Source organism: Jaculus jaculus, chromosome 13, assembly GCF_020740685.1.
Source record: "Jaculus jaculus isolate mJacJac1 chromosome 13, mJacJac1.mat.Y.cur, whole genome shotgun sequence".
In the NCBI taxonomy this organism is placed as follows: domain Eukaryota; kingdom Metazoa; phylum Chordata; class Mammalia; order Rodentia; family Dipodidae; genus Jaculus; species Jaculus jaculus.
Genome location: NC_059114.1, coordinates 22286867 through 22299983, shown reverse-complemented (window position 1 = coordinate 22299983; position 13117 = coordinate 22286867). Strand labels below are relative to the sequence as shown.

The 13117-nt window shown below is 43.2% G+C and overlaps 1 protein-coding gene across 4 annotated transcripts; it reads right to left on the bottom strand.

The window, feature by feature from the left end:
- Nucleotides 1–2177: 2177 nt before the first annotated feature.
- On the bottom strand, nt 2178–12947 carry Fam216a (family with sequence similarity 216 member A). Of its 4 annotated transcripts, none has more exons than XM_045132660.1 (7): nt 12860–12947; nt 11976–12016; nt 8003–8124; nt 6391–6520; nt 6143–6311; nt 4152–4234; nt 2178–2527 (listed from the first exon to the last, which is right to left on the bottom strand). In XM_045132660.1, exons 1-7 carry the CDS (start codon nt 12934–12936, stop codon nt 2409–2411), a joined length of 741 nt encoding a protein of 246 aa, XP_044988595.1. In that variant the 5' UTR covers nt 12937–12947; the 3' UTR covers nt 2178–2408. The 4 variants fall into 4 exon arrangements, with proteins under 4 accessions (XP_044988595.1, XP_044988596.1, XP_044988593.1 ...); XM_045132661.1 differs by having other exon boundaries at nt 11982–12016; XM_045132658.1 differs by lacking the exon at nt 12860–12947 and adding an exon at nt 12431–12573.
- Between the last annotated feature and the right edge of the window lie 170 nt (nt 12948–13117).

Genomic DNA, 13117 nt, shown 5'->3' with positions numbered 1-13117 from the left:
CTTCTTGAAAGTCTGTGTTTAATTTTTTTCCTATGTTTGATTTAAAAGCATAATGGAAGACCAAAGGAAACTAAGTATTAGCATTAAAGTTTTAACCAAGTGTGGTGGTACATGCCTGTAATCCTAGCATTCAGGAGACCTACACAGGAAGACCCAGAATGTGAGGCCAGCCTGGGCTATACAGTAAGATCCTGTCTTAAAAAGAAGAAAAAGAGGATGTAGATGACATGAAATTTCCAAGCTCTTTTCTTGTATTATAACATCATGTGTCATAAACTTAGAGTCGCATATTATTTTTTAAGTAATGTACCATATTGATAAATCAGCAGTGATTTTTAAAATTCATCTTAGAGAATTTAAGGACACTGAAATTTACTGGAAGATAAACACAAAAAATGACTATTCCATGTAAAGAATCCTGCTTTGGAGTGGGGAGGCGGCTCAGCAAATAAGAGTGCTTGCTGCCAAAGTGTTGGGGCCTGATTTGCCTTGAGTACAATTTCCCAGCACCCACGTGGGCATGACCACACAAGCCTGTAACCCTAGTCCTTTGGGGAGTGGAGATGAGAATCATTAGGGCTTGCTGATCAGCCAGTCTGACTGAAAATGGCAGCTCTGGGTTCAGTGAGAGACTCCATCTCAAGGAAATGTGGATGAGCAATACAGGAGGACAACTGATAGATACATGGGGCATGCACATCTGCACCCACAAGTGCAGGCACTGTACATGCAGACATACGCCAAAACAACAAAATAAAGATTCCTGCTAAGGCAACTATTCCCCACTGGATCTACTTTAAGAATCCAAGTGTTGCAGGGCGTGGTGGCATATGCCTTTAATCCCAGCACTCAGGAGGCAGAGGTAGGAGGATTGCCGTGAGTTCAAGGCCACCCTGAGACTACAGAGTTAATTCCAAATCAGCCTGGACCAGAGTGAGACCCTACCTCAAAAAACTAAAAAAAAAAAAAGCAAATGTTTGTGTAGTTTATATAAGATAGAGCAAATTTGTACCTAAGATTTTACGTTGTAGTCATGTGGCAAATACTTAGCACCAATTTTGCAAGTCAGGGTGTTAGCTGTATAAATGCTATTCTGTTTGGGTATTTCAGTTTTCCTAGTTCGATCAGAAAAATTTTTTTAAAATTTACTTATTTGCAAGCAGAGAGAGAGAAGACAGATAGGGAAAGGGCACGCCAGGGCCTTTAGCCACTGCAAATGAACCCCCTTGTGCATCTGGCTTACTGGGTCCTGTCTTGGCTTCACGGTTAAATGCCTTAACCGCTAAGCCATGGCTCCAGCCTATGTCCTTCCTTTTAAAAACTTTTTTACTGAAAACTTCCATAATTATAGACAGTAAGCCATGATAACTCCCTTCCATCCCCCACTTTTCCCTTCACAAATCCATCCTCCATCATACCCCTCACCCTTTTAATTAGTTTCTCTTATTTTGATGTCATCACCATTTCCTCCTATTATGAGGGTCTTCTGTAAGTAGTAGCAGGTACTGCAAGGCCACGGATATCCAGGTCATTTTGTGTCTGGAAGAGTGCATTGTAAGCAGTCCTACCCTTCCTTTGGCTCTTACAGTCTTTCTACCACCTCTTCTGCAATGGACCCTGAGCCTTGGAAGGTGCAATAGAGATGTCTCAGTGCTGAACACTGCTGTCACTTCTCAGCATTATGCTGCCTTTTGAGTCATCCCAGTGGTCACCAAATATTACTTTTTAAAATTTTATTTATTTATTTATTTTGGTGTTTTGAGGTAGGGTCTCACTCTAGCCCAGGCTGACCTGGAATTTACTATGTAGTCTCAGGGTAGCCTCGAACTCACAGTGATCCTCCTATCTCTGCTTCCCGAGTGCTGGGATTAAAGGCATATACCACCATGGCCAGCCAAATACTACTTTTTAAAAAACATTTTAAAAACTTACTTGTAAGGAGAGATAGAAAGTAGGGTGCACCAGGGCCTCTAGCCACTGCAAACAAACTCCAGATGCATGGGTCTCTGTGCATCTGGGTTTACATGGGTAATGGGGAATTGAACCCAAGCCATCATGTTTTTCATGCAAGCACTTTTTATTTAACTGCTGAGCCATCTCTCCAAGCCCCAAGTATCCTAACATTACTTTCTCAGAACTTAGAATTAATACATTTATAAGATTTAAAGAAAAATCAATTTTATGTGGCAAGAAAAATTTTAATTGTTCCTAGCTAGAAACACAAGCATATATTACACAAATATCATTGGTACAGAGAGTACATTAGACTAAGAACACTGTTGTAAATTTCTGAACAAACCAAAGTAATGACAATGGCCAATAACACATCCAAACCTTGAGAACACAACTGGTGACCTCCGCACCACTGGCATAGTACTGGTGGTTGAATTTGGTACATAAAAAAAGACTCAAGTTAACACCAGACGTTCTCCCTGTTCTTCAATTGACATCGACTGCATGCACTTATTCAGTAAATCTTCTTCCCTTTTTTCTTCATTCATGTATGATTCAGAATCATGTGAGGAAACTGAAGGAAAATGAGAGTTTAAAAGTCTGTTTTGGAAATGAAATAATAAGTACTACTTTCAAATGGCCTACCTTAATAAACCTTAGCAAGGACAAACTGTATACAGTTTCAACTTAAGTCATCTTCCCCTTGCCTCACATCTCTCACTCTCTTTTCCCTTTGAGGCAGGGTCTCACACTAGCCCAAGTGGATGTGGAATTCACTATGTAGTCTCAGGCTGGCCTTGAATCCACAGTGATCCTCCTACCTCTGCCTCCCAAGCGCTGGGATTAAAGGTGTGCAAAACCACACCCAGTTTCATCTCTTACTCTTTCCCTTATTTCTCTGGTAGAGATACATTTGTAGCAGAGTCCCAACTTCTATTCACTATGACAGTAACTAAGAAATACTTTTGAGTGTATTTGTGGTACCGGGGGATTGTCATAGGGCCTTGGACATGCTAGGCAGGTGTTTTAAGAATTAAGTTCTAAGCTGGGCGTGGTGGCGCACGCCTTTAATCCCAGCACTCGGGAGGCAGAGGTAGGAGGATTGCCATGAGTTCAAGGCCACCAAGAGATGACAGAGTTAATTCCAGGTCAGCCTGGACCACAGTGAGACCCTACCTCGAAAAACAAAAAACAAAACAAAGAATTAAGTTCTGCGAATCTCAGCATCTCGGAGGCAGAAGTAGGAGGATGGTTGTGAGTTTGAGGTTAGCCTGGGCTAGAGTGAGACCTTACCTCATTTAAAAAAAAAAAAAAAGCCAGGTGTAATGGCCTGTGCCTTTAATCCTAGCAAAAGGATCACTGAGTTCGAGGCCAGTCTGAGACTACATAATGAATTCCAGGTAAGCCTGGAGTAGAGTGAAACCTCACCTCAAAGTAAACTAAGCCAGGCATGGTGGGGGTATGCCTTTAGTCCCAGCACCAGGGCAGAGATAGTATGATCACCATGAGTTCAAGGCCACCATGACACTACATAGTGAATTTCAGGTCAGCCTGGGCTACAGTGAGACTCTACCTTGGGGAAAAAAAATTCTGGAGCTGGGCATGGTGGCACATACCTTTAATCCCAGCTCTTGGAAGATGGAGGCAGAAGGATGAAGAGTTAAAGGCCAGCCTGGGCCACATGATCCTCTGTCCATAAAAAAAAATAAAAAAAAAATGCGGGCTGGAGAGATGGCTCAGCAGTTAAGGCACTTGCCTGCAAAGCCTAACAACTTGAGTTCGATTCCCCAGTACCCAACATAAAGCCAGACACACAGTAGCACATCTGTTTACAGTGGCTGGAGGCCCTGGCATACCCATTCTCCTATCTCTGCTTGCAAATAAATATAAACAAATAAATATACTTGTGACTAGTCCACTTGTTCTGATTTTCATTTTGGAATATTCTTCACTTGCAATAGGATTCTTCATGAGGATCCTTCTAAAGGCTGCAGTTGTCTAAGTTGCATCTTTAGAATTCTACCACCTGCTTTGATTTTCATTGGTTCAATAATAAAATGGTTCTGTCTGTCTGTCTTATCTATGTATCATCATCTATCATTTGTCTATCTTTGGAAGCTATAGATGCAGTACACACTATGCTGTCCACCTAAAACTGTCTCAAGAAAGAAATGTGGTGGCTTGGGAAGGCTATTTACCTGATTCCATGAATAGCCTGCAAGGTCTTCTGAAAATTTTCAGTGACTTACATCTTGGTTTTGGTGCATATCCAGCTTTTAACCTGTAATAGAAGGTAGCACCTGAGACCCAGCAAAGTGAATAGCTGCTACATAACAATCTTTTTTTAAAAACATAAAAGAAGCTTTATTTTTATTTTTATTTATTTATTAGAGAGAGAATAGGCACACCAGAGCCCCCGCCACTGCAAACAAACTCCAGACACATACACCACCTTGTGCATCTGGCTTATGTGGGTCCTGGGGAGTTGAACCTGGGTCCCTTGGCTTTGCAGGCAAGCACCTTAACCACTAAACCATCTCTCCAGCCCTTACAAATCTTTTTATTAGCTGCTGACATTACCAAAGAGAGCTTTCAGCTTCTAAGAACTGTGATTTTTTAACTCTGAAGTGCAAAGGTAACTTGCTATATAGTCTAAGATATTAGGGCTTTTATAGGTTTTTTTTTTTTTTTTTTTTTGAGATGGTCTCATGTAGCCCAGGGTGACCTCAGACTCACTAAGGATGACAGTGAATTCTTGTTCCTCCTGCCTCTACCCCCAGAGCACTGAGTACAAGTCTACACCATGCCCAATGATAATAGGCCTTGAGAGCTTGTTTGGAGGTTCTAGCAGGGGAGCTTAGCTACTCGTACAATCCTTGACTGGTCCTCTATTCGGGGAAGGTCTTCCTTTGAGACCAAGCACATGAACATGCAGCTTCACAGCTTTGGGAGGGAAGCAGCATTCACAGAGGAAGGGGACATACACCTAGCTAGCTAGACCAGCCAAAGCAACCCTGGTGATCAATGGGGTGACGTGTGGCAGCCAGATTGCCCTCACATCTGATACTAGGTCTTTATAATTTCTTTTTGCCTCCTTCCTATTCCTTCTATGCAGAAGCAATCACATGCTTCTCCTTTGGGAAATGTTTGTATTATTTGGGATTTGAATGAAAACATGAAAAAAGGTATCCCGTACCTCCAGCTGATCTAGAAACTTTTTTTTTTTTTTGAAGTAGGGTCTCACTCTAGCCCAGGTTGATCGGGAATTCACCTTGTAGTTTCAGGATGGCCTCAAACTCTCAGTGATACTCCTACCTCTGCCTCCCAAATGCTGGGATTAAAGGTGTGTGCCACCATGCCCGGCTTGATCTAGAAACTTTTGCAAATTCACAAAATAGGTCCTAAAAAAAGTAGCACAGGGGCTTGGAGATAATTCAGGCACTAAAGTGCTTGCCTTACAAGCATGGGTACCTTAATTTGACTCCCCCCCACAATCCTACATGAAACAGACAGACAAAAAACCTGTGGCAGTGTTAAGCACTTGTGATCCTACTGTTGGGAAGGCAGAGGTACATGAATCCCTGGGTTTGCTGGCCAGCAAGTCTAGCCTACAAGATGGATGCACATGAACAATGACATTTGAGGTTGCCCTCTGGCCTCCAGATGCACATGTGCACCCCACACATATCAACACATACAAATGACATAGCTGGGTGTGGCATATGCCTGTAATCCAAGTACTTGGGAGGCTGGGGCAGGAAGATCACCATGAGTTTGTGGGCAGTAGCAGCAGACCATCTAAAGACCTTGTCTCTAGACCAATCCCCCCTCCCTTGCCAAAAGTAGCATATTCCAATAACCTCAGTGAAGAGAAAGCAATCTCCTTTTGTGCTTTCCATCCCTCCATCTGAATTTAGCAAAGTGAACAGATTAGGGAGCACAAGTTGTTTTTTTTTTTTTTTTTTTTTTTTTTTTTAGGTAGAGTCTCATTCTAGCCCATTCACTCTGTAGTCTCAGGGTGGCCTTGAACTCTTGAACTCATGATGATCCTCCTACCTCTGCCTCTCAAATGTTGGGATTAAAGGCATGCACCACCATGCCCGGCTGGAACACAAGTTTTAATGTCTCTCAGCTACACTTCAGACAAAATTGGGTATATTTTCTTCCTTTTAAACATGAAGAAACAGACCCTTCTTTGTTCCTCCCTGGTCGCCAAAGGGAATGTATGATCATTTCATGTGCAGCTGCAATGCTAGAAGAGTCCTCTCTCTCCATTTGGTGCCTCCATGTAGTGCAGGGGGAATGCTGTTTCTGCAGGTACCGAGAGCTGAGGCGGCTCCTGTGATGAGTGAGGACACCTGTCACACAAATCACCTTTGTTAGAAGACCTCTCACCTTTTGTGAGAACTAGTGAGAAACAACTAGAGGTGCACCTGCCTGGCTTTTGTGAGCCGCGATGAAACACGTGCACATACTGTCTCTTCATTAAAGCCCTCAGATAGTGCGAGTTATAGATCTTAGCAATGCTGCAGAGGTAACGCTTCTGGCCTGTGGTGAGGTCTGGATGCTAAAAGATGGAATAAGGGGTTATCGTGTATGCTAGTACACAGGTTAGCAATCTTCCATATTGAGAGAGGAAGGTGGATCCTGAGAAGAGCTTAACCATGTACATTTTACACAAGCAAATTCAATTATGCTAACTTGGCCAAAAGAAAGAAACATCCTTTTAAAGAGTGCAGGTGACTGCTTGTCTTTCCACTTAAAAAATTCAGATGTCCTTTGAGCTTTGAGAATCAAACAAGTTTCTCAAAAGAATACCATAGAACAAGAAAGGAGTCTGCTGTTCTGTCCATGAATTTTAGTTCCTATATACCTTTTAGTGTGAGTACCTTGCCTTCTCAACATGATTTCTTTTTTTTTCAAGGCCCAGGCTGACCTGGAATTCACTCTGTAGTTCCAGGCTGGCCTTGAACTCACAGTGATCCTCCTACCTCTGCCTTCTGAGTGCTGGGATTAAAGGAAAGTGCCACCACACCCTCAATATGATTTTTAAAAATGTAATTTATGTGCAAAGAGAGAGAGAGAATGGGCATGTGGGCTGGAGAGATGGCTCAGTAGTTAAGGCACTTGCCTGTAAAGCCAAAAGACCCAGATTCAATTCTCCAGAACCCATGTAAATAAGGTGCACAAAGGGGTGTATGCATCTGGAGTTTTGTTTGCAGTGGCTGGATGCCATGGTACACCCATTCTCTCTATCTGCCTTTCTCTCTCTCTCAAAATGGATAAAAATAAATAATAAATGAAAATTAAAAAAAGAAGAATGGATATGCCAGGATCTCTTGCCACTGCAAATGAACTCCAGATGTACGCATTACTCGTGCAAGTGGCTTTATATGGATACTGGGAAATCAACTCTGGCTGTCAGTCTATGCAAGAAAATGCCTTAACCCCTATGTCATCTCTCCAGCCCCTCAATAGGATTTTTTGTTTTCGAGGTAGGGTCTCACTCTAGCCCAGGCTGACCTAGAATTCACTATGTAGTCTCAGAGTGGCCTCAAACTCATTCATGGAGGTCTACCTGTGCCTCCTGAGTGCTGGAGTTAAAGGGGTGCACCACTGTACCTGGCCTCAATATGATTTTTGAGATATAAATTGTTCAGTACCTGAAAGCAATTGAGTTTACTTTTTTCAACTGAAGAAACAAGTCTTTTCCAGCTTCAGAAAAGTAACTATCTATACTGGACACTGGGATTACTGGTTTTCAATCTAATTTTGAAATTAGAAACTGACTGTAGAAGATAATCCTTACTTAAGATGCCAATTTTTTCTATGTATGCATATGTATAATTACATTGGATTTACTGTATATATAATAATACATAGTGAAGTAAAATGTTAGAAAAATTAATCAGCGTAGGCCAGGCATGGTGGTGCACACCTTTAATCCCAGCACTCAGGAGGGAGAGGTAGGAGGATCGCTGTGAGTTCACGGCCACCCTGAGACTACATAGTAAAAACAAAACAAAACAAAAATTCCATTGTAACTTACCTTTAGAAAGGATGTATCTGTCATTGATTTAGGTATGTGAATAGTTTGAATTTGAGGCATTTTCCATAACTCTTGCAGCTTGGAGATGTGTGAGTTCATTCTGTGTCCATCTTTCATTCTGTCTGTAGGCAAAGACATGATCCTGTGAATTTCTGAGGTAAAGATCAGCCCAATAAATCACTTATTGTATATTATAAACATTTATATGTATGAGTGACTACTTTGGAGTAGTAATATGAGTATTTTACATCCAACAGTTAAATTTGAAAAGAATATATGCTATGCCCTTTGGTTTTGGAGCACATAAACATCTTGAGCTGACATATCTCCAAAGAAGATCAACAAATAAACAGCCAATAAGCACATGAAAGATGCTCAGACACTGGTCATTAGAGAAATGCCAATGCACATGGGATGTCATTTCTTACCCACTGAGACAGTGATCATCAAAGAAAAGCACACTAGTGCTGGGGAGGATATGGGGAAAGTAGAGTGCTTGTGCATGACTAGTAGGTACAAACATCACTGCCACATGATATAACAGTTCTACTTCTGATTAAGCAATTCCAAATGAATTGAAATCAACGACTCAAGTATTTGTACACCCAGGTTCCTATCACTTGAATTCACAAAAATCAAAAAGAGGAAGTAACCCAACTCCATCAATGGATAAACAAAATGTGATATATCCATACAACAAAAGATTATATATCCTTAAAAAAGGAAGGAGGGCTAGAGAGATGGCTTAGAGGTTAGGCACTTGCCTGCGAAGCTAAAGGACTCAGGTTCAATTCCCCAGTACCCACATAAGCCAGATGCACAAGCTGGCACATGCATCTAGAGTTCAATTGCAGTGGCTAGAGGCCCTGCCTCTTTCTCACTCTCTCTTTTTCTCTCAAAGAAATATTTTTTTAAAAACTAAGGAGCCAGGTGTGGTGGTGCACACCTTTAATCCCAGCACTTAGGAGGCAGAGGTAGGAGGATCACCATGAGTTTGAGACCACCCTGAGACTACATAGTGAATTCTAGGTCAGCCTCAGCTGCAGTGAAACCTACCTCAGGAAACAAAACAAGCAAACAAAAACACAACAACAACAAAAAACAGGAAAACATTTAAAAGACAAGTACTATGAGATACCTAGCAACATTATTTTATTTTAAAAAATATTTTATTGGGTTGGAGAGATGGCTTAGCAGTTAAGACACTTGCCTGTGAAGCCTAAAGACCCAGGTTCGATTCCCCAGAATTTATGTAAGCCATATGCACATGGTTGTGCATGTGTCTGGAGTTCACTTGCAGTGGCTAGAGGCCCTGATGTGCCCATTCTTCCTCCCTCCTCCATCTCTGTCTCTCAAATAATTTTTCTAAATTTATTTGAGAGGGAAAGAAGAAATAAAATGAATATGCCAGGGCCTCTAAGACACATGCCAGATGCGTGTGCCACCTTGTGCATCTGGCTAATGTGGGTCCTGGGGAACTGAACCTGGGTCCTTTGGCTTTGCAGGCACGCGCTTTAACAGCTAAGCCGTCTCTCTAGCCCAAGTTATATTAATTTTGTTTTCTGCTCCCAGGCTGGCTTCTAGCTCCTGAGTACTGTTACATGCACATACTACCACGCCTGGCATGTTCTGTTTCATTTTTATATTTAGCTGTAATTCAGTAATATTTCAGTGAAGAATTTAACTTAGCAAACCTTCATGTAGCATATTATAAAATGACTATTGTACTTATTTTGTATATGTTTGTGTACACATACACATGTCTACTACAGAATTTTCAAGGAAAAACCAAGTTAATACAGGTTTACATACCATAAGTGTAAATTAAACACTGAGTCACTACCATACTTAAAAACTATTTGTATTTACTTATATACCCTCCTACAAAGTCATTAAATTCTACTCCTTGTGATGGCTCCCTGCACAATTAACAAGAGGCTTTTAAGGCTTATAGTTGTCCCTCAACTAATAGAAAAGAGGTAGTTTAAAAACTTTGTTCGTTAGGCAAGAGGAAGGTATTAGCTTTGAAAAATATTTTATGGTCTTTTTCAGTTGTTTTTTTAAATATTTTATTTATTTATTTACTTATATCTATTTATTTATTTGAGAGAGACAGAGAGGGAGGAAGTGAGGGAGAGGCAGACAGAATGCACATATCAGGGCCTCTAGCTGCTGCAAATGAACTCCAGATGTATGCACCACTTCATGCAACTAGATTATGTGGGCACTGGGGAATCGAACCTGGGTCCTTTGGCTTTGCAGGCAAGTGCTTAGCAGCTGACCCATCTCTCCAGCCCTGTTTTTGTTTTTTTGTGATAGGGTCTCACTCTAGCCCAGGCTGACCTGGAACTCACCCTGTAGTTTCAGGCTGGCCCTGAACTCACAGTGATCCTCTTACTTCTGCTTCCCGAGTACTGGAATTAAAGGTATGCAACACCACACCTGGCCTTTCTGGTCTTTTCTTTCTTTTTTCTTTTGAGGTAGAGTCTCACTCTAGCTCGGACTGACCTGGAATTCACTATGTAGTCTCAGGCTGGCCTCGAACTCATGGTGATCCTCCTACCTCTGCCTCCTGAGTGCTGAAATTAATGGCGTTCACCACCACACCCAGCTCGTTTATGGTCTTTTTGGTATTTACTTACTTTGTTTTTATATAAAAAAATCTCATATAGTAATTGATTTCAGAATTTGTCCAGTTCAGATTTTTTTCATCAACCCATGCATAAGATCCCAAGCATGCCCTGTGCTTTTCAACCAGCATTAATTCTGAACATAGTTTTTAAAAGAATTCACTGGTAATTTTATAAAATTATTTTTAATTTTATTTATAAATTTATTTGGAGGAGGGCTGGAGGCTTGGGTTAGCAGTTAAGGCATTTGCCTGCAAAGCCAAAAGACCCAGGTTTGGTTCCCCATGACCCACGTTAGCCAGATGCACAGGGGGCACATACATCTGGAATTCACTTGCAGTGGCTGGAGGCCCTGGCATGCCCATTCTCTGTATCTCTCTTTCTCTGTCAAGTAAATAAATTAGTTAATTAAAAAATATTTATTTGGGGAGAGAGAATGGTGCTCAGGGCCTCCTGACACTTTATGTATCTGGCTTTATGTGGGAACTGGTGAATCAAACCCAGGTTGTCAGGCTTTGTAAGTAAGTACCCTTAACTGTTGAGCCATCTCTCCAGCCCTTCATTGGTAATTGTTTTTTTTTCAAGGTAGGGTCTCACTCTAGCTCAGGCTGACCTGGAATTCACTATGTAGTCTCAGGGTGGCCTCAAATTTATAGTGATCCTCCTACCTCTGCCTCCCAAGTGCTGGGATTAAAGGCGTGAGCTAGAACTCACTCTTGTAGTTACAGGCTGACCTCAAATTCACAGTGATCCTCCTGCCTCTGCTCCCAGGTGCTGGGATTAAAGGAATACACCACTGAGCTGACCCATATATATATATATACATATATATATATATATATATATACATATATATATATATATATATATATACACACATACACACACACACACACACACACATATATACATATACACAACTTTTTGTTCATTTTTATTTATTTGAGAGTGAGAGAGAGGGGGGGGGAGGGAGAGGGAGAGAGGCAGATAGAGAGGGAGAATGGGTGCACCAGGGCTTCCAGTCACTGCAAACAAACTCCAGACACGTGCATCTGGCTAACGTGGGTCCTGGGGAATGGAGCCTTGAACCAGGGTCCTTAGGTTTCACAGGCAAGCGCTTAACGGCTAAGCTATCTCTCCAGTCCCTGGCCTATATTTTTAAGAGCTGGGAACAGATCTCAGTGGCAGAGACCTTCCCTACCAAGTGCAAGGTCCTAGGTTCAATCCCCAGTACTGCAACAAATAAAGTCTATTTTTAAAACCCCATTCTGTTAGTAGTTACAAGCAAACTGTCATCTCTCAAACCTGTTACCTATTTGTATAATCTGCTTTATACTACTCACCAGTACCTTTGGAATTCTGGTAATAAGCAGCTATAGCTGATCTGTTAGGAGAGAATACACAAATATGAAACCACTGGCCGTGTGATAAGCACTAGAATGTGTTTCAAATGACAAAGGAACTGCGTCATCATATGCTCTTAACTTTTTCTGTTTTCATGAGGCATATCTTAGAAATTTTCTTCTCCAATTCAGCTTAGCTACGAAATACTCCAACCAGGTTTTTTTTTTTGTTTTTTTTTTAAATCATACTAGGTCTCTGTATGTATGTTGCTGGGGATGGGACCCAAGGCCTCAACTGAGCCAGATTCCCAGGTCGACTTTCATCATACTGTTGTCTGTTTCCAAATTTTTACTCTTCCCTCCAAAAAGGAAAACTGCTTCCTTCTGTTAGGACCCCGCACCCACTGATCAGTACTCCCCCATGCACTGTGAGGAACCACCACACGGGATCTCACCCCATCTTTAATAAAAGTCCCCGATGGCACCAGACAGTAAAATATTCCGGTATGTATGGCCACCTGTCACGTTGGTGCTTAGAAAGCCCCACCTCACGAAGAGGTAGGGACTGGCGAGTCCCCGCCATCCCGGGAGGAGCTGGGGCCGTCGCCCCGCGGTCCCCTCCTTCACCAGGAGGCAGGCGGGAGGGCACATCTCCCCGGCGGCAGAGTCCGCGCGGGCAACTGCCGCAGGGAGAGCGGTCACTGCACCAAACCCTCCATTTCCCAGGCTTGCCTTGCAAGGCCTTCCTTTACACCACCACCAGCCTGCCCGCCTCCCGCGCCCGCGTCCAGCCCACCGCCCTCCCCCTCGCGCCTCCGCCGCAGGGCTCTGGACACCCGAGGCTGGGAGCCACGTCCCCAACCCTCCAGGCCCCCGGGCCTCACCCGCCGCCACCGCCGCCCTCGATGCGGGCCGCTGCGGGCGGCTCCGCGCAAGCGCTGCCCTCGGTCCAGCTCCGCATCTCCCCGGCGCGCCGCGGCCAGCAGCGGGAGGCCAGGAGCCGCTCGGCCCGCGGTCAGCGCGCGTGCGCCGGCCCGGGAGGCCTCGCCGGGCCAGGGGGCGGTGGACGCCCAGCTCCGGCCCCTCCGAGCGGCTTCGGGCCGACCCGCCGCCCTGCACTTAAGCCGGGGGAGGAGGGGCGG

Bases quoted from the DNA above. Each gene is read 5' to 3' on its own strand.
- Fam216a (XM_045132658.1), bottom strand. From the start codon at position 12,558: ATGGCGGGGACTCGCCAGTCCCTACCTCTTCGTGAGGTGGGGCTTTCT. The intron at 6,521-8,002 runs GTAAGTTACAAT...TCCATCTTTTAG, and splicing joins CAGATACATCCTTTCTAAAG to CATCCAGACCTCACCACAGG. The intron at 4,235-6,142 runs GTCTGTTTCTTC...CTTCTATTACAG, and splicing joins CCAGGGAGGAACAAAGAAGG to GTTAAAAGCTGGATATGCAC.